We start from the raw sequence: 11,373 nt of genomic DNA on the forward strand, positions 1-11,373 counted from the left end.
CATCAGCGACTGTACAATAAGAACAGAATGGCCCCGTATACTGTTTGCGCAAATTGCGCATTCTCACACATCTCACTTTTCGCTCCTGGGTAGCATTGTCGCCGTAATACATACTTTCAACGTCCGATTCGCGTCCAAGCCTCAACTACGCGCCGACGCGCCCCACCATCCTCCATGATCCAACAATCCTCTTGTATCGACATGCCCACCATGTCTTCCTCAATAAGGGAAGTACCCGTCCAGCTACCGAAGAGCTTCGACCGACCCGACGAGCCATGGCACCACTACATCAATGTCGACCTGATATGGTACGTCCTCGGATACACGGTCTTCCATCCGTTCGTATCATGGGTCGTGGTCTTGTGTCTGCGCGCGCAGTACACGCCTTATGAGAACATCGAGATGCGCATTGCCATGGCTTGGGCTATGCTCATGACCGTCACCGGTATCTTCGGGCTCATCAGCGATCGGATCGCATGGGGATCACCGCGCGAGGTGGACCTAGAGGAAGAGGTTATTGTCATAACCGGCGGTGTTGACGGCCTCGGCGGACTATTGGCAGAGACCTATGGAATGCGCAATGCCAACATCGCCGTCCTAGACATGAAGGAGGTTGACGAAGATGAGGCGGAGAACAAGGGCGTGGTTTACTACAAATGCGACGTGAGCGATGCAAAGCAGGTTGAAGCTGCCGTAGCCAAGATTGTCGACGACGTGAGTATTCCTCTGCTAGGAGACCGCACTCTGCTAACGTGTATAGCTCGGCGCTCCGACGATCTTGATCAACAACGCTGGTATGGTGCAGACCAAGTCAATCCTCGACTCAACCGCTGAAGATGTGGAGCGGTATGTATGCTCTGGAATCCCTATTGACATCTGCTGATACCTCAACAGCACCTTCCGTGTCAACACCCTGTCTCAATTCACCACCCTCCGTACAATCCTCCCGCACATGCTGAAGGAAGGCCGCGGCACCATCGTAACCGTCTCCTCCGTCCTCGGCCACCTCGGTGCAGCCAACCTATCCGCATACACAGCTTCAAAAGCGGCCCTTTTGGCGCTGCACCACTCGCTTCGCGCGGAGCTTGCACAAAACCCCGCCGCAAAGGACATCAAGACAATCCTCGTACAACCCGGTCAGATGGGCACAACCATGTTTGCAGGCCTCAAGACCCCAAGCAACTTCCTAGCGCCTGTGGTTACGCCTGCCGATATTGGAAAGGACATCATCAAGCTGATTGAGCGGGGTGAGAGCGGCGAGATTGCGCTGCCTCTATACTCAAAGTATATCCAGATCCTTGGTGTACTGCCTGTCGGCGTGAATCATCTTGTGCGGAAGTGGAGTGGCATGGATAAGGCTGTCGGTAAGATGGGTGAAATGAGGCAGAGGCAGAGTCTGATGGAGAAGAAATAACGGCCTTGCTGATACTCACGATCTAATGACCTACATACGCGGGTGGTCTCGGATTAATGTACAATATACGCTCATGATCTATGCGACTTAATGTCATATGCGACTCCACTGGTATCTTTGTTTCAACCTTGCAATCACACTTGCTACTGTGTTACCATTACGGCATGTGTCCGCATCGTGCCAGTGTTCACATGTGAACGATGGTTTGCGGGGACCACTAGCGCCGTAGGGCTGATCTTAGCGAGCGCTCGCACATCTCGACCCTGAAATCGCGACGACGACATCATCATCACCACAGACAAATGTAAGAAGATACGGGGTTATTCTATTTGGTCTAGCGAATTTGCATGCGACACGTACTAATTGACTACCAGACTTCCCCCGCCTCAAATCAACACAATGGCCGACCAGAAAGCATCCAAGTACTACGCTGCCGAGGAGGAGGCGCAGATGAAGAAGGTACGCGCATTTCTCGTGATAAATTTTGAGCTGTCGAAAAGACACACAAATGTATATGTTGGCGTTGTCGCGAATATCAAGCTAACAACCCGATTCACAGGCGCGCAAGACAGCCCACCCCACCAAGTACCGCGAGTCGCTCGCCCCAGGAACCGTCCTGATCCTCCTCTCCGGCCGCTTCCGCGGTAAGCGCGTCGTGCTCCTGCGCCAGCTCGATCAAGGCGTCCTCCTCATCACCGGCCCCTTCAAGTCCAACGGCGTCCCCCTGCGTCGCGTCAACCATCGCTACGTCATCGCGACCTCGACCGTCGTCGACATCGCTGGTCTGGACGAGGAAGTCGTCGCACGCGTGAGCAAGGACGAGTATTGGGCGCGCGAGAAGAAGGACGGCAAGGGCGAGGACGACTTCTTCAAGGACGGCGAGACACCCGCAAAGAAGGAGACAGATCCTCAGCGGATAGAAGACCAGAAGAAGGTGGACAAGGCGCTTATGGCTAACATCAAGAGGACTCCTGATCTGGAGTCTTACCTCGGTGCTAGCTTCGCGTTGAGGAGCAGCGATAGGCCGCATGAGATGGTCTTCTAGGCGTCAGCACGAGAACGGGGCGAAAATGGAGCGAGGACGAGACGAAAACGAGGCGGATATCTGCGGCAACGGTCCGACCGGGAACGACGGTTCGAACGAGGATGAGCACCCGGACGCTACGAGCGATACGGTACGATTTCATATGTAGATGAGATACCCATGAACCAAAATTTGAGCACCAACTCCGTCTTGCTCGCATCTTCGCGAACGATTCCAGTTACCCTGGCAATTTTCATTCCGCTAACACGCCTCCTTGCATGGAGGTCATAATTGATATCGCAATCGGTATGGGTTGTTGGTTCGCTATTTTCTGTTTCGATACTGACCTTGTCCAGATTTATGTACTGTGATCCAATCGCAGTGCCTGCCTGACATCATCTGTAGTACATCTTTGTGCCTGGACCTGTGTGGCTGTATACAACGTATGTACCCCTCACTTACAGCGACAGGCTCTACGAAAGTTATTCCTAGTCCTGGGCTGTACCCGGCCTCTACAGGCAGGTTTGACGATCTACATCCTTTGAACTGACGAATAGTATATCGTGTTTCGCTGATGGTGTGGATCAACTGCAGATGAAAGCGTTTCAAGTAGCGTGCCAATGTGGCACAGTTGTACACATGTACAGTCCGCAGTACCCCTCCGTATCAATGCAGTACACCACCGCCGGGGTACTTGCGGTCTCTATCTCTGGCAGCCCTGTTAAACAGACTGAGCCCGCATGTGTGTCGGCCTATACTCTATCCAAATCACTTCTATCGTTCCTACTTCCCCACAACCATGGAGAAAGGACTACTCAACGAACAAGAAAAGGACTCGCAGCCATCGCAGCCCCCACATCCATCCTCGTGGAGAACCGGGTTCTGGCGCCGCTTTCCCCATTCCGGAATTTTCGCTCTTGCCACCGCGCTGGCTGCGTCTGTCAGCATGATATACATCATCACCGCCTCAGATGGACAGCCTATTACCTCTTGGAAGTACCAGCCCACCGTTTGTCTCGCCATCTCGTACACAATCGCCAATATCGCTTTACAATACGCCCTCGCGCAGGCTATCACTATCGCGTGGTGGGTGAAAGCCCTGAAGGGCGACGCCAAAGTCAAGGATCTGCACGATATCTGGGCATTTGGGCATGGAGTCGTTCCGATACTGCGATCGGGACGGTCTTTCAATCTTGTCGCTTTGGCTGGACTCGCTGTTACGCTGGCGCCTATCAACGGACCTCTTTTGCAACGCGCTTCTGTCATTCACGAGCGAACGCAGGTCGAGATGAAGAATATCACTATAGCCGTCGCAGGAGAGATTCCCGTGGGCTATACGGGTGCTTACAGCAATCTCGAGAATCCTACTTTGATGTCACCTTCGTTTAGCGAAATTGCCATGCAGCATACTGATGGCCGATCTATGAATGTCTCAGGTTCAGGCTGTGAAGGCCTGTGCAAGGGCACATTACGTGGCGCCGGCTATGACATGCGCTGTATGCAGGATAGCATTGGCAATTACAACTATTCTGCGTTTGGTGGTAGTTGGGTTACGAAGGCAGATATCTTCTGGTCAAACTTCACTACCGAATATGCTCCTTTTGAAGGTCAAGAGATAGTCATGAACTTCACTGCAATCTACAAAGGCGATGAGGGGTGTTTTGCGCCAATCAACAGAACCAATTGCGAGCTGCGGCCTGCCACTATGGAGTATCCCTTCATATTAAGCAACGATTCGATCACTCTAGACCCAGACAGCTCATGGAGATCCGACCGAGTGCTGGCTCTTCACTCACCCTGGATTGACTCGGACTCAGACTATCGAGTTCAGAGTACTTATTCTGGTGTGTATCTTTATCTAGATGCACAGTGGAATTCAAACATGTACACGTACATTGCTGGCGGCCCTCTAGGCTGGAGAGGCTACACCTCCGGAACGACTGCACTCAGATATATGAAAGACTTTGTGGGCCTGGACGCCGGCTTTTGTGAAATGAAGCTTCCAGATCCGACATCCGATGTCCTGACGTCAGTACGCGAGCTGGCTTTTCGAACCGCCCTATACATACCTCATACAAAGGGTGATATCATGAAAGTGAATCCAGAACCTTACGTCGACAGTCCATACTACTTCTTCGTACCAATAAGTGAGTCGGAAAAAAAGCGTATGTTCGAACAAACAGTCGAGATCGAGCAGACCGCGAAAGACATCGTGTTCAAGAGTCAATACCCATTCCTCGCCCTTGCCATAGGCATTACGCTAGTAGCAACGGGCTGTGTTTTCACAGTATTAGCGGGATGGTGGCATCTAGGTCGCGAGGTGTCACTCTCACCAATCGAAATTGCAAGAGCCTTCAACGCGCCGCTTCTTGCTGATTCGCATCCCAATGCAGAGGTTAGGAGGCTACTCGAGGAATGCGGCGATCAACGATTGAGATACGGAGTAGTGTGGGAGAATCCTGACTATCCCGTGACTTCGATACCGACCCTGAGATTGGAGAAGACGGAGCTTTGCGAGAAACCGCGGCATGGACAGGTGCTAGGTCATTAGCCTTTTCTGTACCTAAGAATTGCAACAGACTACCAGGAGACGACTCTTGGTGTATTCAAATGAATGCATCCACATCAACCGTCGCTCTCGTGTTTCCTCGATCGTTCGGATGACGTTTGTATCTCGTGGCAGCACCTGCCCTGTAAGATCGTGCGATGGCGTCATTGTGGGATGAGGCTGTGGCTGAGACTTCCTACAACTGCTCATGTACTACCTCGCGACTACTTCTTCCAACGAACCCCGTTTCCTTGGCGATGAGATGAAATCATCCCATATGGATACCATCAGGCCATGTGATAAGGCAGTGACAAGGCCACTTGATGACCTCACTCTAGTGCCAGCTGCATGTCAGCCACACTCAACTTCGACACACACCCTTTTACACCTTTACCTACGCACTCTCTTCCGAATAAAAACGGTCTGATGCTTCCTCTTCAGGAACTGGCCCAGGACGCCAGTGGCCAAGCCAGTCCCACTCATCACGAGACACGCGGTTCTTTGAGTGGCACTACTCGTAGTGTTGTGTCCGATGATAGCGCACACGATGTATGTGACTGCCTCAACGTGGAAAGAGCCGCAGCTAAAACGTATGACAGGAGAAGCTTGTGCAGTTTCTGGCATCATCTACCAATGATGAAACCAATACGAGTAGTCTGCTCAAAACGTTGTGCAGAGACATGGAACAGCCGGTGTACTCATCACTAGGGGATCGATGTAAACCCGCCTCACTCTGTGCCAGTTTCTACGACTGACATGAGCCAGACAAATACCGATCCGCCGATGGTAGCAACAACAACATACATTTGCCTAACGTCGGCAAGGCCGGTTCTTACTACGCGCGCATGGTCACTCCAAGACACATACCTACAAAGCTCCCCGATCCGGAACTGCTGTTCGATACACTGCTCGCGCGAGAAGCCAAACCAACACCACACCCCAGCCAACTATCGAGTCTGTTCTTCGCCTTCGCAGCCGTCATAGTATGCGATGTGTTTCGTACAGGCGACGAAGATAGCGATGTGGCCATGACATCCTCATATCTGGACCTCTCGTCACTATACGGGGAGTCCGAGGAAGCACAAAGCATGGTCCGTACTTTCGTCGATGGAAAGTTGAAGCCGGATGCATTCGCTGATACGAGGATCCTCAGCCGGCCAGCAGCGGTAAGATACGCGCTCTAGTCTGTTGTGTAGTTGCTTATCATCGGTAGTCCTCTGCTCTGATCGTATGTTTTTCGCGGTTTCACAACATCGTTGTCGAGCAACTGGCCATCATCAATGAGAACGGTCGATTCAGCCCTCCCTGCAACGCGGCTGGCATTGACACTGGTTTCTACAAGAGAGCTCTTGCCAAGCGTGACAACGACCTCTTCCAGACTGCACGGCTGGTAACAACGGGCTTGTACATCAATATCGTCCTGAAAGACTACGTGCGCACCATCCTCAACCTACAGTGCGTAGATTCCTCGGTGACCTTAGATCCACGAGCAAAGATAGAGGGTATCATTGGGCAGACAGATGTCGACAAGGCCCGTGGCAACCAGACAAGTGCCGAGATCAACATGATCTATCGGTGGCATTCGTCCATATCGAAGAAGGATGAGGACTGGCTCACGGATCACATGTCTATGATATGCCCAGATACGAATATTGGCCATTTGACGTTGGAAGATATGCGAGCTGGCATACGTCGCCACGCTGCGATACCGCCTGCAGATCCTGGTCGGCGTGTCTTTGCTGGCCTCGAGAGGAAGAACGACGGCTACTTCAACGACGAAGATATCGTTCAGATACTTACAGAAGCCACGGATGAAGTCGCCATGAGCTTTGGTCCTCACCGTGTCCCTCTGGCGTTGAAGGTCATCGAAGTAATGAGTATTGAGCAAGCTCGGCAGTGGGGCGTGGCTTCTCTCAATGAGACCAGAAGATTCTTCGGGATGACCTCTCACACCTCGTTCAGCGATATTCACTCCGACCCTGACGTCGCTGCCGCGCTCGAAGTCTTGTACGAAGATGTTGAGAACGTCGAGCTATATGCCGGAACTATTCTGGAAGAGCCAACTGCCCCGATGACTCCGGGATCAGGCTTGTGTGCAGGAACGACGGCGACCAGAGCAGTGGTGTCACATGCGCTCTCTCTTATTCGGGGTGATCGATTCTACACCGTGGACTACACCCCGCACCACCTGACAGCTTTTGGGTTCAACGCAGCTTCCAGCGAATACTCGATTGATGGCGGAGGTGTCTTGTACAAGCTACTGATGAGAGTCTTTCCCGAATACTATCGTGGCAACTCGATTTACGCGCACTACCCGCTGACCACGCCTGTGGAGATGAGACGACGACAGAAGTCTCTCGGACACGAGACAGATTTCTGCTATGAGAAGCCTCGCTACGGGTCGCCTCCCACAGTCATCACCGATTACAAGATGATCCTCCGTATTCTTCGTGACCAGACTTTGTACACGACAGCGTGGACTCACACCCTGCGGCAATTAGAGTATCAACCACATGTCCTGCTTGGTAACACTATCGCTGCTGTCAAACAGCAAGACATCATTCGGCAAGCTATACTCGGGCCCGAGGAGTCGATAGAAATCTTTGCGCACTTCCTCAACCTGAAGACCACCCAGCTCGTGCAGAACAACAGCAAGTGGCTTTTCAAAGTTGCCGAGATAGATGCAATCAAAGACGTGGCAGCTCGCAGTTGGACACAATTTGCTGCGTGTCTGTTCAATATCCCGATCAACGACTCGCAAGATTCAACGGCCAGCTTTGATGACAAGCAGCTCTTCAACAAGATGATAGCAGTGTTTCACTTTGTTCATCTAGACAACAACCCTGCGAAGTCTGCCGCACTCCGGAGAGATGCAATCGCTGCAAGCGATGAAATGTCGAAAGAGGTCAGGGTTGTTTGCGAAGGGATGAAAGCATCACCCGCTGTGCAGTTTCCGGATCCCCGCAAACGACGACATGCGAAGCGCAATCTCATGCCAGACCATGGAGCGAAAGTGATGCAACGGCTCTTCGAAAATGGGGCAAAGGTCAAAGAAGTTGTCTCTCTAGTGGTCATACTTGCTGTTGATCTTGTTGTGTTCAGCACCTTTGCCGTAAGCCTAGAAGTCGCTTCATGCATAAGCCCCTGCTGATCATTACTAGTTCTGCCAAATCATCGATCTCTTCCTCTCAGAACCTTATCATTCTACGCACTGGCCGGACATTCAGAAATTGGCGAAGAATATTACACCAGCAAATTCCGAGGTACTGCGCGCATACGTGCTTGAAGCTCTGCGCCTTATTACACCCGCGACTGGCTTCCTCCGCATTCCTAACACCTTTCTCACCACTAGCGACTGGCGACACGCAGAGGGTATAAACAAGGGTGACGACCTTATTCTCGACGTGGCAGCTGCATCTCGCGACCCCGCGATCTTTCCTGATCCCGACAACATCAACCTCGACCGTCCACACGAGCTATATCTACCATTCATCGACGGGCTACACGGAGCACTGACCAGACCTATCATCGTTGCTGGTTTAGTCACCCAGTTGCGCATCTTTGCTCGGATGGAAGGTCTCAGAAAGGGGCCAGGTACGCAAGAAACGTTGAGGCGGGAGGTTCAAGAGGGTACTGTGAGCTTTTTGAGCGAGGCTAAAGATGAGTGGGTGCCACTGCCAGTCAGTAAGTACAGATCCGCCACATGACCTGTATGTGGGAATTCTAATCATCTGGAATAGGCATGCGAGTTCACTACGACACCTTCGATCCTACTGCGTGCGCGACCTTGTCCTGATGAGTACTATGATGGACATCATATGATCGGAAGAATGATAGAGACGCCACACCTCCAACCAAACGAGTTACATAGTAGTCTCAAAGATGTATCCTTAGTCTCCTACCACTATACCTCCGCTTTTCTTCACATTCGAATCTCGCGACTCGTTACACATTAGTCATATAATTACTCTAATCCCTCGAGCTCTATATCTAGGTATCTGGATCGAACGAATCACCGTGAGTGAAATAACACCCAGGTTCATCGCGACTCTTGTAGCGAAACGCACAAACCGTTCCACACTGACAGCTTGGGGGCCTAATGTAAGGTCAGCATTCATGAGAGACAACTTACAGGTACCTCGGTACTCACAATTCTTCATCCGAGGTGTCAAAGATGGCTTTCAACGCCGCGTCCTGGTCGTGATCGCGCTGGCCTTTGAAGATCGCCTCCCACTTCTCTTTCGTAACCGTCTTCACAGCGCCGGTCAACGTCACCATCAGTCTCTCTTTCAAGGCCTCTTCTTTGCACTTGTCAATCAGGAAGGGATATGCGAAATTGCAGATCCAGTCCACCGTCGTACGCTGACAGCAAATGTAGTCCTCCCCTCCATAGCAAGAAAATCGATCGTGTTCGTATGCACTGCCCCATTGGCTGCCCTGGTAGCCGTCATCCGGCGTTCGAAAGCGAAGACGTAAGTCGCGGAGGTTGTCAAGCTTACGAAGATAGGAACCTTGAGACTGAGCCCAGCCAGTATTGATTCCGAACGGGTGACAATTCATATTGACACCGAAGAAAGTAAACCACTCTTTATTAGTGAAGCTCAACTCAATTTTGCTCAGGTATTGGTAAGCCGCAGCTGAGCCCGGTTGTGCTTCCGTGGCTAGGGTAAATAGCTTTGGCTCGAAGAACCGGCTACGCATTCGTACCCAGGCGAAGTGAAGAAACTCGTCGCGGATCGTGGAGTTGACTGCCGAAAGCGAGTTATCCGGCCCATATACGAAAGGTCGATCTTCTGACATCTGGTCGTTATCCCACGGAGACGCCAATAATGCGTCACCCTTTCGATGCCAAAACAGACCCCGGTGATAGCCCAGCCCTAGCGTTAGCTGGGCTTCAGGTTCGGTCGTTCCGTCAAGAGACGAGTCTGGGCGACAAGCAGCGATGCAGTGACTGCTTAGCGGATATACTTCACCGCCAAGCGCGGCCTTGTATATCTTCTCTCGAATCTCAGCCGGGAAGTCCTCAAAGCGACATTTGCTGCCCTTATGTTTATACCACCTGAACTGCAAGTGATAGCCAAGGCGACCGAGCCATTTGCGCGACTTGATATTCTTCGCGAGCCAATCACCGAAAGAAATCCATTTCTTCTTTGTCTGTCTCGTAGATGTGGACAGTTTCAGCAGTCGGTGGTGAGCCGCTCGGCAGAATGGTAACCCACTTCGCCTCTTTCACACTGTCTTTCTCAACGACCTCAAAGTAGTAAGACTTGATATCGAAGAGATTCATATAGGGCGGCCACAGCGGCGGCGCGTCGTTCACAGGTCGGATGTTCACCCGCAGGGCGAAAGCAGCAAAGCTGTGTTTCTTCGGCTCGATCATCGTGTGGTACATCGTAGCGAGTACGGGATCGTTAAAGTGCCATCCTTTGTTGAAATCGTACGTGGTCTCGTCGGTGAAGCGGCCGACTTGTCCATCGCGTGGACATTGCATCATCTCGAGCGCGCAGGTGATCTTGTCGTTGCGCGCATCGGGGAGGACGCGGTTGTACTTGCGAGGGCGCTTTGCGAGATCGTCGTCGGCTGGAGGATCAAATATTGCTAGGCGGCTTAAGAAGAAGGTTGGTGCTGCTGCGTTGAGCGTCGAGGATTTGACGGGTACGAAGGGGGGTGCGGTGGCGGAGAGCTTTGGGCTCGTTGCCTCCACAGCGGCTTCGAGGAAGGTGTCAGAGTTGCATCGTTGAGTGGCAGAGTCGATAGTAGCCACATTCGAGGGAAGAGTGTTGTAATCGTGTTGCCAGTGCTCGTTAGAATGATCTGGTGGGCTCAAGGGGGTCATCTCGAAGCTGCTCGAGTATTGTTGAACGGGATAACCGTGATAGCCGACGGGCGAATGCACATGGTAATTCCAATACTGAGATGGTACGAACAGTGGTATCCGAGGAAGAGTGGGACTAGCCATGTCGTGTTCGGTGCCTGACTGAGAGTGGTAGTCAGGGTCGAAAGGCTTAGCGGAGAGACCAGAAGCAGCCATTTCGGACATCGTCTTAGAGTTGAGGAAGTTGATGGGCCTTGTAATTGAGTGTATTTTATAGATTAGGGCTTGATAGATCCGAGCATATGCACAGGGAGGTGATACTGGCGCCAAATAATGGGTACGGTCTGTGCATCTAGCTGTAGGCAGTAGTAATAGAGAATGGAGTGGCGGATACGGAGGCTTCACTTTGCTTTCTCTAGCTTCTTCCGTGTTAGTTGGTCTACTAAACATACAGAACGGCTGGTCGAAATACCTGGTGCGTTAGAGCCACAAAAAACAACAATTAGATTGGTCAAGAACGGACGTTGCTCAAGCGGTACAGTGGATGGAGACAACTCCAAACCCCAGAAACG

General features: G+C 51.9%; 5 protein-coding genes across 5 annotated transcripts; 4 read left to right on the top strand and 1 right to left on the bottom strand.

Moving 5' to 3' along the window:
- Positions 1–174: 174 nt before the first annotated feature.
- On the top strand, positions 175–1,414 carry J4E93_005471 (uncharacterized protein; the record flags this gene model as incomplete). The annotated part of the gene is made up of 3 exons (XM_049343392.1): positions 175–714; positions 761–846; positions 895–1,414. 3 exons carry the CDS (start codon positions 175–177, stop codon positions 1,412–1,414), a joined length of 1,146 nt encoding a protein of 381 aa, XP_049199485.1.
- A 399-nt stretch (positions 1,415–1,813) lies between these two features.
- J4E93_005472 (uncharacterized protein) lies at positions 1,814–2,459 on the top strand (the record flags this gene model as incomplete). The annotated part of the gene is made up of 2 exons (XM_049343393.1): positions 1,814–1,873; positions 1,974–2,459. The coding sequence occupies 2 exons, from the start codon at positions 1,814–1,816 to the stop codon at positions 2,457–2,459; spliced, it is 546 nt and encodes a 181-aa protein (XP_049199486.1).
- A 778-nt stretch (positions 2,460–3,237) lies between these two features.
- Positions 3,238–4,989, top strand: J4E93_005473 (uncharacterized protein; the record flags this gene model as incomplete). Its single annotated transcript, XM_049343394.1, has 1 exon — positions 3,238–4,989. One exon carries the CDS (start codon positions 3,238–3,240, stop codon positions 4,987–4,989), a length of 1,752 nt encoding a protein of 583 aa, XP_049199487.1.
- An 842-nt stretch (positions 4,990–5,831) lies between these two features.
- J4E93_005474 (uncharacterized protein) lies at positions 5,832–8,693 on the top strand (the record flags this gene model as incomplete). Its single annotated transcript, XM_049343395.1, has 3 exons — positions 5,832–6,152; positions 6,200–8,098; positions 8,148–8,693. The coding sequence occupies 3 exons, from the start codon at positions 5,832–5,834 to the stop codon at positions 8,691–8,693; spliced, it is 2,766 nt and encodes a 921-aa protein (XP_049199488.1).
- Positions 8,694–10,111: 1,418 nt separating this feature from the next.
- J4E93_005475 (uncharacterized protein) lies at positions 10,112–11,251 on the bottom strand (the record flags this gene model as incomplete). Its single annotated transcript, XM_049343396.1, has 2 exons — positions 10,112–11,085; positions 11,245–11,251. The coding sequence occupies 2 exons, from the start codon at positions 11,249–11,251 to the stop codon at positions 10,112–10,114; spliced, it is 981 nt and encodes a 326-aa protein (XP_049199489.1).
- Between the last annotated feature and the right edge of the window lie 122 nt (positions 11,252–11,373).

Source organism: Alternaria ventricosa (genome assembly GCF_023758065.1).
Source record: "Alternaria ventricosa strain BMP 2768 chromosome Unknown scaffold_8, whole genome shotgun sequence".
NCBI classification, from domain to species: Eukaryota; Fungi; Ascomycota; class Dothideomycetes; order Pleosporales; family Pleosporaceae; genus Alternaria; species Alternaria ventricosa.